This window comes from Corvus hawaiiensis, chromosome Z (assembly GCF_020740725.1).
Source record: "Corvus hawaiiensis isolate bCorHaw1 chromosome Z, bCorHaw1.pri.cur, whole genome shotgun sequence".
NCBI lineage: Eukaryota > Metazoa > Chordata > Aves > Passeriformes > Corvidae > Corvus > Corvus hawaiiensis.
This window is the reverse complement of record NC_063255.1, coordinates 47,421,018-47,442,480: the sequence shown is the minus strand read 5'-3', so window position 1 is coordinate 47,442,480 and position 21,463 is coordinate 47,421,018. Positions and strand designations below refer to the sequence as shown.

Genomic DNA, 21,463 nt, shown 5'->3' with positions numbered 1-21,463 from the left:
ACTTCTGACACATCAGCCACTAGGTTTAGAAGGAGCTCCACGAGAATTGCACTGCTCCCCCAGCATTCCCTTCTCATGACAATGACAGATTGGAGCCCTGAAGCTAATTTTTTAAAATATTTTATTATAATTAAGATACAGAGAAGTTTCTAAACTAAGTCAATATTAACAGCATCTAACACTTAGCTAGGTCATCTGCCAAAGCAGGAGGCAAGGAAAAAAAAAAAAACACAAGAGCTTACTAAGGTTCACAGATATCTACCACACCAAAGTGAGAGTTTCACCATCAAGCTGTACAACTGTCCTTCCCTACTGCTAGATGTCAGCGATGCTCAGTTCCCCCTACAGGCACTGGGGGAAAAATAAACATTTACAAAGGATTTTGCCTCCTGCAGTGTCCTCGCATGAGAACTGTACCCTAGCCATGCCTATTGATCCACATAAACTGCAAAAAAGTCAGGATGATTAGTTAAGCAATTCAACTCTGCACTGATTACAACCACATGTAACACATGTTTCACATCTGTCACTCAGTCACTGCATGAGTGTGTACTGAAACTACTGTTCCAAAAGGACACTCTACGGGATGAATAATTACTAAGTTTGTGCTATTTCCAGAACACAAAGTGCCTTCTTTCCCTGGACTGGAAACACAGTCCCCACTTCTTTCTTCTGAGAAATTACTTCAGTTTTCAATAATGGCCTACTCATTTGCTGGTGATACTTCCCAGAGCAACAGAACCAAGCATTGTACCAATTTGTCATTAGAGGCAAGTAACCCTGCAAAAGAAAGCAGCTGTTGCTGGCCCTTGCTCAGTCAGCTGTGTGTCTTAAACAATTATTTTTCCTAGGCTCTATTGCTAAAAATACAAAACTTTGAGGATACAGTATGCATTGAAATTATGAAAGCCCATTTGCTAAGTCTGCCAATTGTCCACTGAAATATGAAATAAAATAACATTTCGCTGGACAGGCTTGGGGTTTTTTCCAATTCATCTGCTACAAATTGAACTCATTTATATACTAAATTTGTGGGGGTTTTAAATGAGTTTGCACTGTGCCTCTGTGCCCTACTTTTCTGACACCGGAAGGGAGGAAAGAGGACTCCTTACCTGAGTTACCTACAGTGGTTCGTGGAGGGATGGAGTGTCATTCTGGGGACTTACTTTTCTGCATCCGGTAGCACTGGTGGCCACCACTGACAGGTATGGGAGTAAAACCATTTCACTAATATCAGGCCCATTTTTCCTGCCAAAAAAATTTTTGGGATTAGAGGTGGCACATCATGTCCTTCCTGAGGACACTACCAGGTGTAGGTATTTTTTCTGGGATGGGTGTTAGCCCTTAGGGAGTGTGATGAAAGTATCTCCCTTAACCAGATGCAGTCAAGCAGCTTACAACAGGACATTTCATTTTTACTCTCATTTCACCAGTTCCCTTTTATGGTCTGCACTGGTCAACCTCTCTCACTTGCTTATAGCAACAAGAGTCTTTGAGGAAGGCAAATTTTGCTTCCTACCCTGACACATGGACTAGGCAGTACTAAGGGCTTGACAAATTATACATTGAACTGGCGAAATACCCTTGGAGAAAAAAGAATGATCTGTTTCACACCAAATAGGATTTTATGTTTGAACATAAATTTAACCATGTCCATACAGAGCTGAAAACATTTCCAGTTGACAGGAAATAATGTGATTTTTTTTTTTTCATTTTGGTCCGGTGCCTGAACCTTAAGTCAGTTATTTGCACATCTCTCCTCTGAGCTCTGCTCTTAGCTCAGCCACTGAATCCTACCAGAACAATAAATGCTAGTTGTATGTAACCCAGCCACAAAATATCTCCATAGAAATACCTCTAAATTTATTAGTATCTCTTCTAAAGTACACATTTAGCTTATGACAAGCAGCCATAAGCTCAAATGTAAAACAAGTCAATCATTTAAGATAGCTTTCTACTAATTCAGGATTTGTTAATGAATTACGGCATTGCAGCACTGGCAGGAGCATAATAGCTACTGAAGACCAAAACTGGTACCCTATCAATATTTATGTGAGATTTTATTGTTAGCTGAATTTCAACATTAAGAACAAAAAGCCAAATTCTGATTCAGTAATATTGGAAACAACTGGTACAAAAGAGCTGGTTTCTTATCCTAGTCAGTCAACACTAGCATTTTTAGGCTTTTACATCTCTATTTGAAATGTCATGTATTCTGGGTATCACATCAGGTTTATTCCTTACCTTCCCCACCCCACCCCCAATTTTAAAGGTCACAGACTTGATAAATCCAGAACCTCCTGACAAATAATTTTATGTGTTCATCTGACATAAGGTTTGAGTCATCTGGACCCATTCCCTCCTGCCTCAGCTAGTCTATTGAACACCAATCACAGGACAGTGGCTTTGCACTTTGTTTGCTTTGATCCAATTATGTAGTACAAAGCTCCAGTGACTATTGTCAGGGCTGACAACACTCTGCTGTCTAAGCAATGAAGCCACTGGGGCTCGTAGAACAAATCTAACTGTTTCCTGTTCTCTGACACCAGATGCAGTAAATTACATTTACTCCCAGATCCCTGAACTCCCAACCCTCTATTCACGAACAGCAGAGCCAGTTCCTGGGTGGAACGGATCAAGCAGAGTAGCTGGTAAGTCTCAAGGAACAAAGTATTATAATACCAGTCCAGTAGCCATGAACTCTTTCGTTATATTACCTTAATGAGTCTGGTGTCCTGATGTCATTTAAATGCCAGGAAATGCTGCTTGATATGTATTTTTGTAAATAAGTCAAGGCTTTTTGAACTGCAGTGAGTACTCTCAAAACAACGTAGCTGAACTACATACAAGTACCATAGGAAACATCCTTTTTTTTTTTTTTTTAACATGGAAACATTCAGTTCTTTCCATCTCTGCTGATACAAGTACATGGTATCTAGGCCAAGGTTTTGTCCTCTCTTGTACCCATGCAACTCCAGACACTGGAGGCAACTCCAGGCACTCACAAGACCACACACATTCTTCAAATGTTTATGTCATTTTATACTTCTTTGTAGGCCATTCTTTCTTCTTGGGAAAAGGTAGCCTTGTTTTGTGCTTGGAGTCATACAGAGAATTTTCTAACACCTGTTTTTCAGATTGAGTGTGTGTCTTAAATGTAACAACTTGATTCTTAGAAGATGTACTTTTTTCTTTTTTTTCAAAATCCTTCTTTTCTAAACAGTGTACTCCCTATCTCAAGACCAAATTTCTGGTGGCTATTTAAGAGGTGTCCCAAGGAGCAGGATAAAAGGTGGCTTACTTGAAGAATGGATTAACAAGCATAGCAGAGCAATGTCTGCAGCTAAGGCACTGTACACCACTATGAAATATGTAATTTTTTCCATAAGTTCTGTTGCAAACCATTCCTAAATCTTCCCTTCCACCACTGCTTACCCTGATATGTCTTTAATACAATCTTTTCTGTAGGTTTTGTGCCATTTTGTTGACAACAAGGAAGTAATAATTTCTTTCATTCTTTGGATGACTGAGAAGCCTTGTTAACGTAGTCCTTGATAAGTGTATCGTGTGTGCAGTAGGTGTTCTTAAAGGTGGGCACTGATCATCCATCTTAAAACAAGCTCAAAGTGTAAGTAGATTTTTTTTTTAAGAACAGCCTCTGAATCCACAGAACAGGCAGAATCTAGATCCTTCTGTTGGCACGTTGGGATCTTGTTGTCCTGAAGCACTGCATCATGTTCCACTGTAATTAAAGCTTGTGCAGAAAACTTGTACTTGTGAATACTGGCTGTCATCTTCAAGTACTGCTTTCAGTTTCAAGTCTATTGTCAGGTAATTTTGTATTCTATTAGTAGATCACATTTTGCAGTAAATGTGCTTTGGTTAAATAAAAACATTTTAGAATCAACGTTAGTTCATTTTTCAACTACTTTGACAAGCTGAGCTGCTAGGTTTTCCCACAGAGAACAAACATTACGCACACAGACAGATAAGCAAGGTTCTGTTATTCACTTCTCCCATGGCAGTACCTTTTACTGATGAACAGTTTCCAAGAAATTCACATATGTTTATGCACTTACTTAGCCAAGTAGCTTTAATGTGGTCCCTGGGTTGGTCATAAACCACATGTGATGCCAATATCTAAAAACACTGCAGTAAAATCACAGTAGAAGGCATGAAAATAAAATGTTGATAGAGTCAAAAGCTTAAGCAAATTAGCCAGAGCTGAAATACAAAAGGATCTCACCTGTTAACTTTCTACAGCATCCTCCAAGAAGTGCTAGAACTTATTGCCCAAAGTCTCCCTAATAAAGAAGACATTGTTATGTGTCAGTACTCCATACCATAGATAAAAACATGTATCTTGCAACTCTTCTTAAATATAGAACCATAGAATTGTAGGTTTTGGTTGGGAGGGACTTTAAGATTATTTAGTTCCATCTCCCCTGCCATGGGCAGGGATGCCCTTCACTAGATCAGATTTCTTAGGGCACCATCCAGCCTGGCCTTGAAAACTTGCAGGGATGGGGCATCCACAGCTTCTCTGGGCAACCTCTTCCAGTGCCTCACCACCCTCTGAGTGCTTACATCTGCCCTCTTTCAGTTTAAAACCATTGCCCTTTGTTCTGTCTCTATCTGCCCATATATAAAGTCCCTCTCCCTCCTTTTTATAAGCCTCCTAATGGTACCGTAAGGCTGCAATAAGGTCTCCCCAACGTCTTCTGTTCTCCAGGCTGGACAATCCCAGCCCTCTCAGGCTGTCTTCATGGAAGAGGTGGTCCATCCCTCTCATCATCTTCATGGCTCTCCTCTGGATCTGCTCCAAAAATGTTCTGTCTTTCTTGTGCTGAGGACCCCAGACTTGGATGCAGTACTCCAGGGGGGTAGAGTAAGGGCAGAGTAGAGGAGGATAATCACCTCCTTCAAGCTGCTGGCCACACTTCTTTTCATGTGTGGATGCAATTGGCTGCAAGTGCACACTGTTGGCTCATATCCAGCTTTTCATCCATGAGAAACCCCAAGTCCTTCTCCTCAGGGCTGCTCTCAATGTCTTCTCCCAGTCTGTACTCACATTTGGAATTGCTCCAACCCGGGTGCAGCTCCTTGCACTTGCACTTGCTGAACTTCGTGATGTTCTTATGGGCCCAGTTCTCAGGTTTGTCCAGGTCTCCCTGCATGGCATCCCTTCCTTCTGGTGTGTCCAGCTGCACTGCTCAGATTTGTGCCATCTGCAGATTTGCTGAGGGCCCTGGATCTCGCTGTCCACATCATTTTTAAAGATACTGAAAAACACCAGTCCCAAGAGAGACCCCTGAGGGACACCACTCATCACCGGCCTTCACCTGGACACAGAGCCATTGACCACAACTCTCTGGCTCCAGCCAGCCAGCCAATTCCTTATCTACTGAACAGTCCATCCATCAAATCTGTGTCTCTCCAATTTGGAGATAAGGATGTCGGGGGGACCATATCAAAGGCCTTACGGAAGCCCGGATAGATCTGTTGGTCTTCCCTGGCGACCATTGCCATTATTCCATTGCAGAAGACCCCCAGATTAGTCGAGCATGATTTTCCATTAGTAAAGCCGTGATGGCTGCCTCAAATTACCTCCTTATCTTTTATGTGCCTTAGCATATCATCTAGGAGGATCTGTTCCATGATCTTCCTAGGCACAAAAGTGAAGCTCACTGGTCTGTAGTTTCCCAGTTTTTCCTTTCTCCCCTTTTAAAAAACATGGGCAGACCTTCCCTTTTTCCAGCCACTGGGGACTTCACCTGACTGCCATGACTTTTCAAATATGTTGGAGAGTAGCTTGGCAACAATACAGAATTATAGAATCATTAAATAGTTTGTGTTGGCAGGGAACTTAAAGATCATCTCATTCCTTCAACCTGTCTGCTAAGGGCGGGAATACCTTCCACTAGACCAGGTTGCTCAGAGCTCCACCCAGCCTGGCCTTGAACATCAGCCAGTTTCCTCAGGACCCTGGGATGCATGTCATACAGTCCCTATTAAGCTTCATCAGTGATCCCAAGTGTCTTCTTTACTTACAGTGGGAGGGTCTTAACTTCCCTCACACCCACCCAGAGGATCAGCTACTTCAGAGAATTGTGAAGTCTGACTCCAGTGAAGACCGAGGCAAAAGAACTCATTGAGTACCTCAGCCTTCTCCGTATCAGTCAGCACCAGTTCTCCCTTCTTGTTTACAGGGAGATACAGGGAGGTAGATTCTTCTCAGCCTTTTTTTTCTACTTACGGAATCCCTTCTTGTTACTCTTCACATCTCTTGCCAAGTCCTATTCCAGCTTTGCCTTGCCTTTCCTGACCCCATTCCTACACACGAAACCATATTCCTGTACTCTCCCCAGGTTCCTGTCCCTGCTTCCACTGGTAGATATTTCTTTCTTACTCCTTGGTTTGAGGAGCTGACCTTAGCTCAGCCATGCCAGTTTCCAGCCTGCCTTGTTTGATTTCCTACACACTGCGCTAAGAAAAGTGGTCTCGAAGCCTTGTCAGCTCTGGTCAGCCCCTCAGTCCTTAAGGACAGTTTCCCAGGGGATCTTCATTCACCAACTCCTTAAACAGTTGAAGTTCACTCTTGCAAAGTTCAGGGGTTTGTCTTTGCTCCTTGCCAGGCTCATGCTCCTCAAGATCACAAACTCAAATATGACCAGGTCCACACGATTTAACTATCAGATTTTTGCTATCTGCTTCTGAATTCATTCCCACTGTACAACCCTTCTTTTAATGCACAATATGGACCTAAATTTGTGCATCAAGACAGGGAGGGTCTGGCAGATTGCATCCTCTTTTGCACTACAAATACATGGCACTCAACTATTTCACAGGAAAATCACCAGTTTGTAAATAAAAAGCCATGCCCCAGATAATATTTTTAATTTTCAAAGAAAAAGAGAAGCACAGGAGCTCTAGGGGAGCTCAGGGTCGTGCTACTTCTCTCTAAGAAGATAACAGATAGCTAGTTGATGGGTTGGTGGTGCCCTCTCTTTTGGGTTGTGGTACTCCAGACAAATCAGGAACTTCTGCCCATTACAGATGATTTTCTGAATGTGCTGTTGCTGCCTCATGGTTCAGCTTTGCTTCAGTTCAGCTGGCCACTCAGATACCTCTCAGTTTTAGCATCTTCACCATAGGCTAGCCAGCCTCTATTTTTACCTTTGTAATATTGAAAGTCATTGAACAGTATCTGCCTGAGCAGTCCTAGTGAGGTCAAGTGATGTTCAGAGCCCACTCACCCAAGCCCTAGGCACCAAGCCAATAAACAACATTCTTCTTCCTTTCTTCCTCTGCCTCAAGAAACTGCACCTAGAAAATTCTAGAAACGTTAGTGTTGGTGCCTGCATCTCTTTGTTTCATTATCACTGTAAATTGGATTAAAGGCTTCAGAGCAGAGGCACTTGGATAAGACATAAAGGGCACTTGCACACCAGTTCCTGGGCTGGAACAGTCCTGAGCAAGTGATCCATGCCAGCTGCTCTCTGAGCTGCACCATGGTGCTGTCTGCCACAGTTTCTCAGAGCAATGGCTTGGTAGCTTAATTACTACCAGCCCTGGGGCAACAGTTCATTCCTTATTTCCAGCCTTAATTTCCTGTTTCCAACCATGCCAGCTGCCTTGCTGTCTCCAGCTGCACACCTCAGAGCAGAGCTCAGCTCTCAGCCTTGCAGCTGCCTTCTGGCTGCCCAGGCTGCTGTGGGATGGCCAGGCATGAAAACTCCAGCACAGGAGGGAGATAAACAAAAAACTGTAAGTCCTACTTCATGGAGGAAACGGGCAACCTGTGCTCAGGGTCATGACAGCTATGGACACAACTAGTTCATAAACCTCCTGAAGCAGTGGTAAAACACAGTCCTTAGGGATAATCCACTAGGTTGCAATAGTCAAGCTGAGAACACTGCTTCTGCAGCCCACTCCAGCCTTCAGCAGTGCATCGTTCTCAGAGGCAGCAATGCTCCTTCACCCACCGGCACCTCTGTCCCCTGGCTCCATGCAGGTGTTTGTGCGGTGTACTCGACCTAGACAGTCCTGCTGGGGCTGGCCAAGGTCTGAGCAGATGCACACAGCATGTAGATGGCCAGACCCAACCATTTTGCCCACCAGACTGCACTCCTGGGGGACAGAGGAGACCATGTCACAGAGAACAGCATGCACCCACTCACCAATACATTCATTTTCTGTCTAGCACTCTAGGCAGTGTAACGATGCATGTCATGATAAATTTCCTATTGCTGATTAAATACTTTGCTTTAATGTTACAGGAAAAGTGATTCTACTGTGTGTGAATAAAAAGACTGAGGAAATATATTAAAGTAACAGTAATTTTTAATATTAATTATTTTTTTAAATACAAACATACCAAGCTACATTGGTTCTTGGTGCAAGAATATTCTATACTCACTTGAAAATAAATCAGGAAAAAAAGCAAACGTTTCAGTTTGTGGTATCCCCAGGTAAGATAAACCATGATTCTACCATTGAGGTTCGTTGATGAAAGTGTTCACTGTTAGTTTCACAAACAACTTGTCACTGCCTGTGGTAATTTGTAATTAAGTGTCTGTGGATGTCTGTCCAAGAGCCAAAATGTCTTCATATGCATACAAGGAATGCTTAAACAAATGAACACTCTGGAAAATCTGAAATACCTTCTCACATTTTTTCTTTGAAAAGCTGTCTAGTGATATGTCATCATATCTCAAAATGGGTGTTGGAGCAAAGTAGACTGCTCATCTATTCCTACTGTGTGGTCTACACTTTTCATCTCATTACTACATCCTTAACTGCTAGAAAACGTTTGCTATTCTAAAGCAACATCCCTCACACGTTTTTACCTGTTGTTTCATGACTCTTTGAAAATCAGTTCATTATTACTTTTTTCTTCAACATTGGTAGTGGTGCTTAATTCTTTATTCAGATAATCAAGGGAGCACTTCTTGGCTATTCTGTACATTCTCTTAACCTGGAAGCAGAGGTCTGTTGATGCCTTGGTGTGGAAGCTGAGAGAGCTGCCCTGCCACACACCTGTGGGAGAAATTATCCTATTCCTGTGTGATTTTGTTCCCACGTGTAGAACAGAGATAAACAATATTTCTTCACCCCTCTAAAATGTTTTGAGTGCTACGGATGGAAGAGTTAAGCAAGGACAAGCATTGATAATTAAATGGTCTGAGTGTTGCAGCAAACAAAACTTGCAGTTTGATGGCAGAAAAGAGAGTAGACAGGTTCTCTCTGAATTTTGAGGCAAGTTCAGAATGGAAAGTTAAAGGGCAACCTGCATGCTATCACCTCCCCTTGCCTAAATTACACCTAACCTCTTGGTGCTCCTAGTTGACCAGAGAAAGCTCCATGTGGCGTGAGCCGGAAGATTAGGTCCTGTTTGCCGCAATTACACCCAGCCTCCACCTGCATAAAAAGCCATAGTGTAACAGAGTTCACAATGTTGCATCCCACCTCTAATGTAGAACACTTAGCCCTTTAGAAGCAGGAGGTAGGAAAAAGGGGCACCATAGTTTTCTTTGTCTGTTTGGCAATTAACCATTCACTGGCTTTTTTTGTTGTAACATGCACTTCCTCTCTTGTTTTCATTCAAGCTTTGTGCACCATGGAAATTAATGTGGAGAAAGACAAACAGACAGGAGAGACCAAGATTGTCTCTGCTTCACCTGTTGGCCCAGATGAGGCCCATCAAAGAGGATTCAAAGTCTATGATGATGGTTCCAAGGTAGTCTATGAGGTTCACTCTGGTGGCACAGTGGTAGAAAATGGAGTACATAAATTAAGCTCAAAGGACGTAGATGAACTTATGCAAAAAGCTGGACAATCAAGTGTAAAAGGAGGGTATGAAAAAATGACTGTGTCAGACAGAAATGTGGTAGCCGATGGAAACCTTAGCCATATGAAGGAGCAAATGCTCTTCAAGGAGGCAAAGCTGGAAATGGTACACAAATCCAGCAAAGGACGTGCTGTGAACCCTCAGCCACAAGACAAACCCTGTGGTGGTGAAACCCCAGAGGCCAGTGCAGATCAGCCAGTGACAATGATATTTATGGGCTACCAGAACATCGATGATGAAGAGGAGACAAAGAAAGTGCTGGGCTATGATGAGACCATCAAGGCAGAGCTTGTGCTGATCGACGAAGACGACGAGAAGTCACTGCGGGAGAAGACAGTGACTGATGTTTCCACCATGGATGGGAACGCTGCTGAGCTGGTCTCTGGCAGGCCCCTGTCGGACACGACAGAGCCCTCCTCACCTGAGGGGAAGGAAGAGAGCCTGCCCTTGGAAGCTGCCCCAGGTACACAAAAGAAAAAGCGCTGTCAATGCTGTATTGTCATGTGAACACCTCCTCCTTCCCTGCTCCAGGCAGCTCCTGCTCCATCACTTACGTAGACCTCACTGTACTTCTAACTGCAATACTGTGAACTGGAAGTGAATGCCTCCATTGCCTTGCAGTTGGGTTGCTTTTCTTTCTAGTTCTTCAGGAAGAGGAACACATGGTTATTTTCCCATCAGACATACTACTTGGTGTTGGGGAGGGGTTGGGGGTTTTTGGCTTCTTTTTTTCTTTTGTGTTGTTGGTGATGGCATTTTGTTTTGGTTTGGTTTTTTTCCTTAATACTACAGAGTGAGAGATAAATGAGAAATGGAACATATGTTTTCATATTTATTTGATTTATATATATTTTTTTAATATATATAATGAGAACACTTTTTATGTTTTTTCTTTAAATATCTGGCAGGCTTGATCAGATTCCTAGGATTTTGTGGGAGTCTGAGTTTCACAGCCACCAGATATGAGAGCCTTAAAAAAATGTTACAATTTTAAGAAAAATCACATTAAGCATTATTTTATAGATCATATTTTTTATTTCTTGGGGGAAGGCTCAGATCGCTTTACTGTTTTAATTTGCTAAAACTCAGACAAGCCTTTCCTGAAAAATTGCATAATTTTGGTTTTTAGTAACTTTCCAGTTTAGTTTGCGGTGTCAGAAAAACCCATTACCCATTTCTGCTTATTGGTGATACCAGAAGTGGACCTTAATTATTCTTTCTAGAAAATGTATGAATGATCATTTTGCCTTATATAAATCTTCCAGATTACAGTATTGTATATACACTTCATCTCCCCAAATTACAGTTGAAATTAACTTGACATGAAAAAGATGCAGCTGTCACACCAACAGAAATGGAGTCACTGATCTAATTACTTGCCTTTCAGTAACTCTGCCAATGTTTATACATGAAGTTTTCCTGCTGAACTCCAGTAGATGAGGGATACTGCTTTCTATTTCCCTAGAATACAAACGAATTTTTCTCACAGTCTGACCCTGTTCCTACTTGATTCAGTGGCAAAATTCTCAGTTCTGGGAAAGGGGGCAGAGTCAGAGTTTTATTTTATAATTCTTATGGAAGTGTAATTTCTCACAGAGTGTACCTCCAGTGCACCTACATAATGACAGGCAGCTGGGTCTGATGCTGCCCTGCTTGTCCAGGTAAAACTCCTGTGGAACCCACTGGAGTTTTGTCAGAGCAGCTGTTTTGGGAGATCCTATAGCCGCAAGACTAACATTTTCAAAAACTGCTGGTGGTTTTGGATGCCTCATTTTCTAATGTGGGACACTAAAAGATGCCTGATTTCCAGTACATTTTTCTTCGTCTGACCTCTGAAAAGCAGGCCTCTTAAAAACAACTAAAGATGAAAATGTAAAAATGTGAAGGCATCCAAAATCAATAGATGTTTCTTTTTTTCTTGTTCCTTGATTCTTCTAAATGAGAAAGCAGCTAGCTTTTTCATGGTGAGATATTATGAACCTGATTCTTGTATCACACTGGTTTGGCTTAAGTTTAACTTCACTCACCATAGTGGAGTTACTCTGGAATTATAACTACATGAGTGAGATTAAAAATCAGGTTTTATATTTTCTGATAGTGTGAACAAGTACTGAAGATTATTTTGAAGTGTCTTTGAAACTATCAGACTTTAAAAATCAGTAACAGCAACTGAAAAAAAGTGAAAAAAAAAAGAAAAAGAAAGAAAACAAAAAAAGCCTCTTTTCAGTCTGAGGTGGTTCCTATGATATTTCTGTTCTTTCTTGGATGGTGCTTTTACTGCATTAATTGTTAGGTCAGAGCATCTGATAAAACACAGCTCTTGCTCTGTACTCTTTTCTTTCTGTGCCAGTTAAAAAAGACACTTGTTCAGTGGTGGTAATATGAGGCACACTGAAAACCTACATATACCAAAAAAAAAAAAAAAAAAGTAAAAAAGTAAAAGGTAATTCCCATGTTAGGTCACTTGTCAGTATGGAACTGGTCAATGAAACTTCTCATCACTGCCCAGGTGACTGTCAGACAAAAAAACCCCAAACAAGTAGTAAAAAAAGCAAGAGTAGTGAAAGGCAGCCTCACCTCTGACACCTGCAGAAATTTTGCTGACCTCCATATCTGCTGCAGTGGCAGAAATGAATAGACTTCTACATGCTCCCTTTGCCTCCCCTGGGGGCTTTCGGCTGGGAGAAGGACCAAATTCACCCAGAGAAGCTCTGCACATCATTTTTTGACTCAGGCTTAGGTGGTTAAGTTTTATCACAGAGGGGAAGGGCCACAGAGCCTCATATTGCAACAAAAGGTCTGGTGGCTGTTTGTTAGAATCTAGCAGCCTGTGTGTATTTTTGGTTGGGTTATCTGGGTTTTTGGGGACTTTTTTGGTTGTTGTTGGTAGTGGTGGCTGGGTAGGGGTTTTTTCCCTTTTTCTCTTTTCCCAGAAATGCTAAGCATTTACAAATCTAAACATTTCTTAAAACAAGACCTTAAGTTTCAAGTCCAATATGGCCAGGTGAGGCTGTGCCCAGGCATGTTTAGGAGCCCTGAAACACAAAGGGTGAAGCCCTTTACGTCTTGCATCTACCTGTGAACGATGTGGGAACCAGGAGTGCTTTGCCATAGTTCTCTCACTCTGGGGCCTGCTCACCTCACCAGTAATACTTGGAGACAAATCTCCCAGCCATCTCCCCCTGGCCTGGCCAGTCATCTTTTTGGTCACCACCTTTTCTTCTCTGGGTGTGATGCCACCTTCACAGCCGCCCTGGCCTCATGGTGTCTTCACAGCCTGAGCTTTTTTCCCCCTGCTGCTCCTCTCCCCATATGGACATTTTTTTTCAAAACCTCCTTGCTTGGAAAATTTGGGGTATCATATTAACCTAACCCATTCTCTCCCTGCATCTCTTGAGACATGTGCTCCCCTGTCAGACGACCTTCTGGTTCAGCACTGACTCAGCATTTTGGGGATGACTCCCTTAGCAGCCAGCTGTGGGAGATGCTTGCTGACGCTGGGACCAGAACGTGTCTGAGACCACTGTACCATCTGAGGCACAGCACAGTGGGGAGATGGTGGCACACCACAGTCCAGAAGTGGCCCTTTAGTGGTTAGAAGTAGAGCACAAGCCTTAAACCTTAAACCTCTCAAATACCTACTGCTCAGTACTTGTAGCTAACACTGAGTGCCTAGGAAGGCCAGTCGTTTTTATGTGTTCACATTAACTCCATGGTTAACAGGCCCCGGTAGATCCAGGAAAGCTAAAGGTTCACCTGCATAGGGTTGGTCTTTACAGGTCAAAGGCAATTCCACATCTGAGGTCAGGAAAAACATGAAACAGGAGCTAATGGGTCTGAAATCACAGGGCCTTTGCTGAAACACGCTTACTCCAATCATCCTCCTCCACAAGGGCAGCAGTCATGCTGGACATTGCCTTGTCCCTTCTAGCCATTAGCCTGCAGACAAGTTACAGGGGAATTCAGATGCATTAGCCCAGGCTGATGAATGTAAACTGATTTTCCAGGGATGGTTTGGGCTATGAAGGGGTTGGTTTTCCCCTTACACTTGGATAGGAGGCTGCCTGTGGAAATCCATGCACAATCAGGCGCAAGGGAAGCGGTCTGCTCTATGGTCAAGCAGAGAGAGATATTTTTAAGGATTGTTATGGGATGGGTTTTTTTATATTGTTTTAAGCAAAATCCCTGTCTGTTTAACTTACGCCATCACATGTACATTTTCAGTTTCAGCACGAGGGGATACAAAAAAGTAGAGTCAGAAACTGGTTCAGTAATAGCATTTTGCCACAACAAACTACTCGCCTTAACTTTTGTAAGAAAAACAAAAAAAACCCTCTTTTCAGTGTATTTTTTCCTAGACTGGGAAAAAAGTAACTTAGGAAACTTTTTTATATTTTGTATTTTCTAAGTTTCTATAAACCCACTTTCCATGTCCCTTGTTTGCATTCAGGGACCATTTCTTTTGCAATCCACTGCATTTTACTTCCATTCTTTCTTTTTATTTTTCTTTTTTTACAGAAAAAAAATAACAACAAATCAAAAACCACAGCATTATGATTAGTGGCTAGGCAATCTCTTTCAATTACTAGAATACCAATACAGAAAGAAAAGAATTACAGGGTTTTTTTCTTTTTTTAATTTCTTGTGGCTGATGTACTGTATGGTATATGTTTACAGAACTCCTCTGGTCTGCCTTTGTGATGTTATCTAAATGAATGACAAAAGTAGGTATGATGTGCCATTTGACAGTTTGCCTTAGCACTCTTGGGTTTCCTTCTTCTTTTTTGTATCTTTTATTTCCTCATTTTTTTCAAAAAAGTGCAGGCTGTATTCCAAAGCTGTATAAACACAACATTATCTTTCAATCCCCAACAAGAGAAGTGTGCATAAGCCCTTCTCCAAGAAGAGTACCTCTACCAGTGCAGTACAAGACTTCAGTCCTGCAAACAAAAACATGTATGCCTAATTCTGCTATGCGTAGACCTGTTTCAGTCAATTGGACTGCTCGCAGGAAGAACATTGTAGGCATCTGCAGGATCAGGGCATGAATGATTGACACAGAGTGTAGTTTGGGTGTTCCTTATGTACCTATATGGATTTTGTGCACTGCTGAGTTTCCCCAAGGTGTTGTAATCCGAGAGGCTAACTCTAAGCATTGCTACTTCTACTGAGGAAAATACAAAACGAAATGGTGCTTAGCATCCGGTGGGATCACGTCCTGAGTCAGCATTGCTACCATCCATGAGCAAATACTCAGAGGGACTTTCCTGATGGCTAGTATGTTAGTCCCCTGCCATTGTACCTAAGTTCACTACTGATTCTTCACACCTAAAATTACTAAGATACCACAAACTAATCCAAGCAGAAAGATAGCATACAGAATTGCTAGAGAAGTAAAAGGTGTTCTACCTTTTAATTTAGTCAAACATCCAAATGGCATACTTGGAAAGTAAGCGGGGATATAATAGAAAATGTAGTATTTTACATTTGTGTATTTTTTTAAGGAATAAATATTTTTGTAATGAGATACAAACCCTAAATGGGTATTGAGTTTTGGAATATCATCCTTCCCATGACATTGAGCCTTTCAACTTTTTCATACCTTTATGACAATGCCCAACTTCTTGGGATCTTTTGTAGGCCTCACCACAATTTTTTCCAGGAAGAAGGATCACAACACTTTTTAAAGAGTCAAGTTAGAAGAGTAGAATCCAATATAACTGCTACAGACACAGCTAAATAAGTAAACATGTTTCACAGAAAAAGGTGGACTTACACCTTCTATAGCTAGACAAATTTCTTTACCTAGAAAGCCAACATAGTAGGCAATAGCTACCTACTTTCAGCAGAGTGGTATGACTAATAGGGGAAATACATGTTTTGTCATATTTTGTCCAACACTAGATTTCAAAGTGCAAGAGATGATGCCACTGGAAAGAGCTGAACAAAATATTTTAGACAAAGTAGAGGATTTTCTCACATGCCGAGGCATGGATTCTTTATTTTTCCTAAACTCACTAAGTTTCAACCAGTTCTTGCTGTCTGTTGAAAAGTTTAGGATTTGCTCAGATTGTTTTTCTTGAGCCTTCTGAGCAGCAAGAGCAAACTTTAGTTCAGAGCTTAATAGTTGCAGATTATGACAATATCCAACAAAAATATAGACTGTAATTTTTGTATGTAAAAGAGTAAATTGTATAAAATGGCTGAATTTATTCAGTTTAGCATATAAATGGATTGTCACCTAGTCCAAAGAGAATTTAAATCCAACTTGTAATATAAAGTTCTAATAACTTAGCTTGTAAATAGTGACAAGAGTGCATGAAGTTCTTAAAAATGTCCCACTTGTATTTAAAATCAAACAATTATAAAACTGAGCCTTTTTCCTTGTAAGTTCAAAGAGTCTTGCAAAATCTATAGCTTTTTTCCTGTGATGGTTGCACTTAAGGTGTTCAGTGGATTAAGAATAGGCCACTTTTCTTATGGTCAAACTTGTGAAGAATTCCAAGCCCCTTCCTTCAGTTTGCAAAAGCTTCTCTTAGTTTGCAGGGCTTTGCTGCTATTTTATTTCAAAGCTTTCCTGCAATTGTTTCGCAAATTCTTCTCAAAGGTAGATTTAGGGGTTTGTAAGAATTAATCTGCTTCAGAAACCGAATTTAAAACCCTTAATAAATTTTTTAGAGTTAGCTAAGTAACTCAAGTTCACCAGTTTGGGTATATTTATACATTTTTAACTTGCACTGGTATGTTAGTGACTTGTACCAAAATTTAGACCTTGCACATATATTCAGCTGGTCTGTAAGACCTAAATATTTGCCCATGGGCATAAAATCAAGAACTCAAGTAGTCCTTTTTAATGGGATGACCCAGAAAAGTAAAATTTAAGCACATGCACAAATGTGTATAGGGTCTGGTCTTTAAGCAATATGCTACAGGCAAGGCTTATGCTGCTTTAACCGTGTCTTCTCATTAGTTTAATTAGAATTTTAAATGGTGTTGTGAAACTGGTGCACTTTTCTGCAGAGGGTTTTAGAGCATGGTCTCCTTGCTGACTGTATTTGAGGAGGCAAACACCCCCCAAGAACTCTCAAAACCCCTCTGCCTGGAGACGCAGGGGACAGAGGAGCAAACTTCATACCTCCACACAAACACAACAGGAAAAAGGCAGTGTAACTGTTATTTCCAAATTTTTCTCTCTGCATACTCTGCCCCAGAATGTGCCTGTCCTCTGTCTCTGTGCTTGTTCTCATTCTGGACACTACTGCTCAACTGATCCCTTTTTCTTCATCCCTCTGCTTCCCCTTTTGTGGTCTCCTAGAAGAAAGAGCAGGAAGAAAGGAGAGACTGAAGTTAGAAAACTCACCTTAGGCCTGCTGGTGTCAGTCCCACGAAATTATGGTATCTTGTCCTCACTATTTGGACATTTTCCTGCATTTTCCTAGATTCTTGGGACATACTCGATATTAAAGGAGCACTCTCCCTCTCTATTCAACTGGCATCCTATGGGTTGCACAAACAGCAAATTCCATTAAAATCTCACTGTTTAGGTAAATCTGCTCTCTTACTATTCCTTTGGAACACACTGTGCCCCTTGAACTCATATGAGCCAGATGTATCCAGGTACATAAAATATCAGCATCCAGAAAGCAGTTCTTACAGCAGCAGAAGGCAATCCACCCCACCATATGTCAGGTTGCTATTGGCAGGGCAAAAGAGCCTGGAGAAAATGTGAACTTCCCCACAGACTGATCCATCATGCAAAGGCATTCTCAGTAAAATTAGCTGCCAAGAATCTAGTGGTATCCCTCCTAGATAATATGCCTGTTAAAGAGAGGCAAACTCAAAAATTAAGAAGGTTTTCTGCAACCATATAAAGTCCCAGTAGAATATGGCGCTTATGCTACGCTAACCTTAAGCGCATACTTGAAGCGTAACACATACTTAGCACTGTGCAGGGTAGGGATAGCCTTAAGGATGTGTGAAGATCAGCCGGTATTTATGATTTACTGATGATGGTCTCAAATATTGTCCCTGTTATTTTGCAAGGAACTGCTTAGGGGCAGATACAAGAGAAAGAATCAATTTGAAAGTTTCTGCTTTTCCATTGACCGACTGAATCTGATTGCTACAAAGGTAGCCAAGAAGGAGCAGGTCAGGACAAATGCAAAGAACGCATTTCTGAAAGTTTTCTGCCCCTCTAACTATGTTTACTCCATAGACGAAGAACGACTCTTTATAGGGGTTCAAGAAAATGTTGTGTAAAATGCAGCTTTTATGGTGAATGTAGATTGTGGTTGAGATTTTTTTTAAGCTTTAGTCTCCCACTTTCTTTGTGAGCTAATGTATATAAAGTCCCTTTTTGTTGGGGAAAAACTGCTGTGCTAACACTGGATTAGAATTGCTGGGGATAGCTGCTGTACTTTGTAACCTGAAGTGTACTTTTTTGACTGTTATGTTTTTTTCTTCAGATTAAAATAATGAGTACAAAAAAAAACCAAAATAAAAAAACCAAGAACACTGCCAGCAACAGCCATGCTGTAACTGTGGCTTCTCTCTTTTTTTTTTCTCTGTACAGTATTACTAGTAAATAAATCTGCCTTTTCACTGCGCCTACTTCTGTGTCTTTTTACTGTGTTTCTCTTTACCTACCACTGTTCAAGATACGCTGTGATCTCAAGGACATACTGCACTGGAGCTGCCTCTCTCACTAAAAGAATCAAAGTACTAACTGCACAGTTGTTGTTTTTTTTCCTTTCCTCCACCGTTGTGCCCTGCTGATGTTATTTTATGAGATTCTTACATACTAACATATTAACTCATCATACCTGTTACTGTCTCATTTCTTTTTTCCTTTCCTTCTCATGCTATACTTTGCCAAGCATATTGTGGACCCTGTTGCTCTAGGATCACATGGCACATTTTCATATTTGCAGAAGAAAAAAAGGATTTGGTTTAGCCAGCAAGGCAGTATGTTCTGAGTGAACTTATTTCCTGACTGAGGGAAGTATTCCATACAGCATATACAACTTGTGAGAAAAGAACACTGAATAGTTTGAGGAATGATAATGTAAACAGCATGCAATTTTCTTTCAGGGCTTATCACAGACAGCATCCTCTCTGTATCAGAACTGGAAGAACCTCACCACTGCCTAACTTGCAGGGGGGAAAAAAAAGAAAATACCCTCCAGTAGCTGGGTTTTTTTTCCTGAAATGCTGTGTTTACCTGAGGTTAGAACAATGATAGGATGGATAACATAACCAGGCATTATATGCCTCCTTCTCAGAAATTTAAAAATTCATCTTAAACTCAGCCATTTAAGAAATGCACCACAAATTGTCCATTGCTACACAAGTACTCCCCCTCTGCTCCTTTCACCCAGAAGCCATATAGATAAAATGTATATCTACACACAGACACAGAGGCCTTTGCAGTATGGTGCTTTTTAGCATCTAAGAAGGGAAAATGGCCCTGCTTTTCTGCTTTAATTAGTCCTGAAAGTTTTGCAGTAGGTGGGGCTTCAAATTTTTTTGTCCTACTGGTGTTCAGTGACAGAAAGTCAATTTGCCTGTCCAGGAAGACTCTGTGACTGCCAGGAGAACTGGTATGGTTCTGTCATCAAAGAACGGGAATTGATTCAGCTGAGAGAAATTATCCTAATTATTTAAATCTCTTCGGTTTTGCAAATACCTTCCTAACTCAGAATATGTGTCAACATGGCAAAAGGAGGGATCATGAGCTTGCGTTTAGCAGTTGTGTCTGTGAGAAGACCATGAATTGACAAGGGCATTATCATGTGCAACTCAGTGCAATCAGGTATATATTCCATCTGTTAGTGCATACCATGGCCTGTAATTCCACCTCACTTTGTTCCATAGTTATGAGAAGATTTTCAGCTAATAATTCCTCTGCTGTAGAAAACTGAGTCATCCAAATAAACACCAAAAACAGACTAGACAATTTTAATATTGCTGCTGTTACTAAGGTTTCAGAAACAAGGTGTTTCCATGCATTTCCCCTTTTAAAATTTTTAAGGCAAAAAAAAAAGTGTTTTGAGATATTTTTAATAAAATGTTTAGCAGCTGGTCAGATAGTATGGCACTCCCTGAAGTTCTTCTGGAGTGGTTCTGTGGAGGTCAGTGACTTCACAGAGTAAGGGCATATTCAGCATGTAGGAGGCCTCTCAGGTTTTGTTTCCTTTTCATTTATTTTAATAGCTCTGTATACCTCTGGTAACAGAAGGAAAATAGGTGCTTACTCTCAAAGTTCAACACTCGAGGTGTTTCAGTTGAGGGGAGGCTGGGGGGGGGGGGGGGGTGTGGGAAACAGACTAGCACATTTTCAGAGAGCCCCTTACTTTCCTGCGAGACCCTCACAACCTGCCTGTGATGCCTCAAAATTCATACCAACTCTGCAACAATTCTTAATTCACACTGTGATATTTTCAAGATTACATGAAGAAACCTTTAAGGTTAGTAACTGTAAGAATGAATAATAAAAAAGGGACAAGAAGTTAATAACAGTTTTTGCTGTCCCAAAACCTGCATTTGCAGTTCTCATATGCTGCTCAGATGTCCATTGCACTATGCACAGTCACATATGAATTTGCTGTAACAGCTCGTGGGTGAACACAGGCTGGTCTCTGGAGGAGCTTGCAAAACCACAGCATTTGGCACAGCTGTGCAAAACATCCTCCACATTTAGCTATGATCGAAGAACTGCTTTACTGTCACAAGAGTCTAGTTGACACAGACCACCTTCTCAGACAAGACAAGGAAAGAGATAGTTGTATCGGAATAGAGTGTGCTATATCAGACTTGGAGGAGGGAACTTCATAAAGCATAACCCAAAACAAGAATTAAGGGAAAAATTAGCTGACTGAGAGAGAGATTGGGTCACTTGAAATATAGGGCAGAGAGGAGTTGTATTGGTGCACAGACACTGGCGTGCAAACCTAGGAACTTGGTTGCCTCAAAGAAAGGAATTGGCTCCTGTCTTGTATACACAGCAGTTCCTCCTGGTGTAAGGAAGAGAGCTCTCTGGACTCACTGAGCACTAATAAAGATGCTGGTTCAGGTCTTGGGAAACATCATTTCCAATTGCTGCTGCGCTGTGCAGTTCAACATGACCTCACAAAAAGTCCCTAATCTGCAGATCTACAAAGGTATGTAGAGACATCATCATCCATTTGATTTAGATGGGAAGTGCAGGTACCTCTGTGAGTCTAAGGTTTTTCATTTTTTACATCAGTAATTTAGGATAATTAGCACTATCCGGCCTTGTACAGCTGTGGTGATGTGGCTGTTGGTGTCCGTCACAACACTAGAGGAATGTGGGGCATGCTCTGGGTGCACAGAATCATAAAACTACAGTTTTGGAGGGGTTCTGCTTGTAACAACATTGACAAACAAGAAAAAAATACAGGCTGTATTGCAATCAAACCCAGCCAACCACGGCAGTCATGCGTTACCCAGGAACAATTGGTTTGCCATGATTTAGGAGAAAAAGGATGTAATTGTAGCATGTTTGGTTGCTTGTAGGTGAGAAAACAAAGGGAAAAGAATAGGTGAAGGGAAAAAAGGAGACATGCAGAAATGGGTCACTTTCTCAGACATGAC

The 21,463-nt window shown here is 41.3% G+C and overlaps 1 protein-coding gene across 7 annotated transcripts in view; it reads left to right on the top strand.

Annotated features, from left to right (window-relative positions):
• Positions 1 to 21,463, top strand: part of PALM2AKAP2 (PALM2 and AKAP2 fusion) — a 271,083-nt gene that overhangs the window by 119,419 nt on the left and 130,201 nt on the right. For 4 of the 7 annotated variants that reach the window (XM_048292519.1, XM_048292520.1, XM_048292522.1 and 1 more), the window contains 2 exons: positions 2,550 to 2,651; positions 9,609 to 10,313. The exons of 1 other annotated variant lie outside the window; for it this stretch is intronic. In XM_048292519.1, the coding sequence (XP_048148476.1) occupies positions 2,550 to 2,651; positions 9,609 to 10,313 (807 nt within the window). The remainder of the gene's footprint in view (positions 1 to 2,549; positions 2,652 to 9,608; positions 10,314 to 21,463) is intronic. 2 more of the 7 variants (XM_048292521.1, XM_048292523.1) reach the window with 2 other exon arrangements.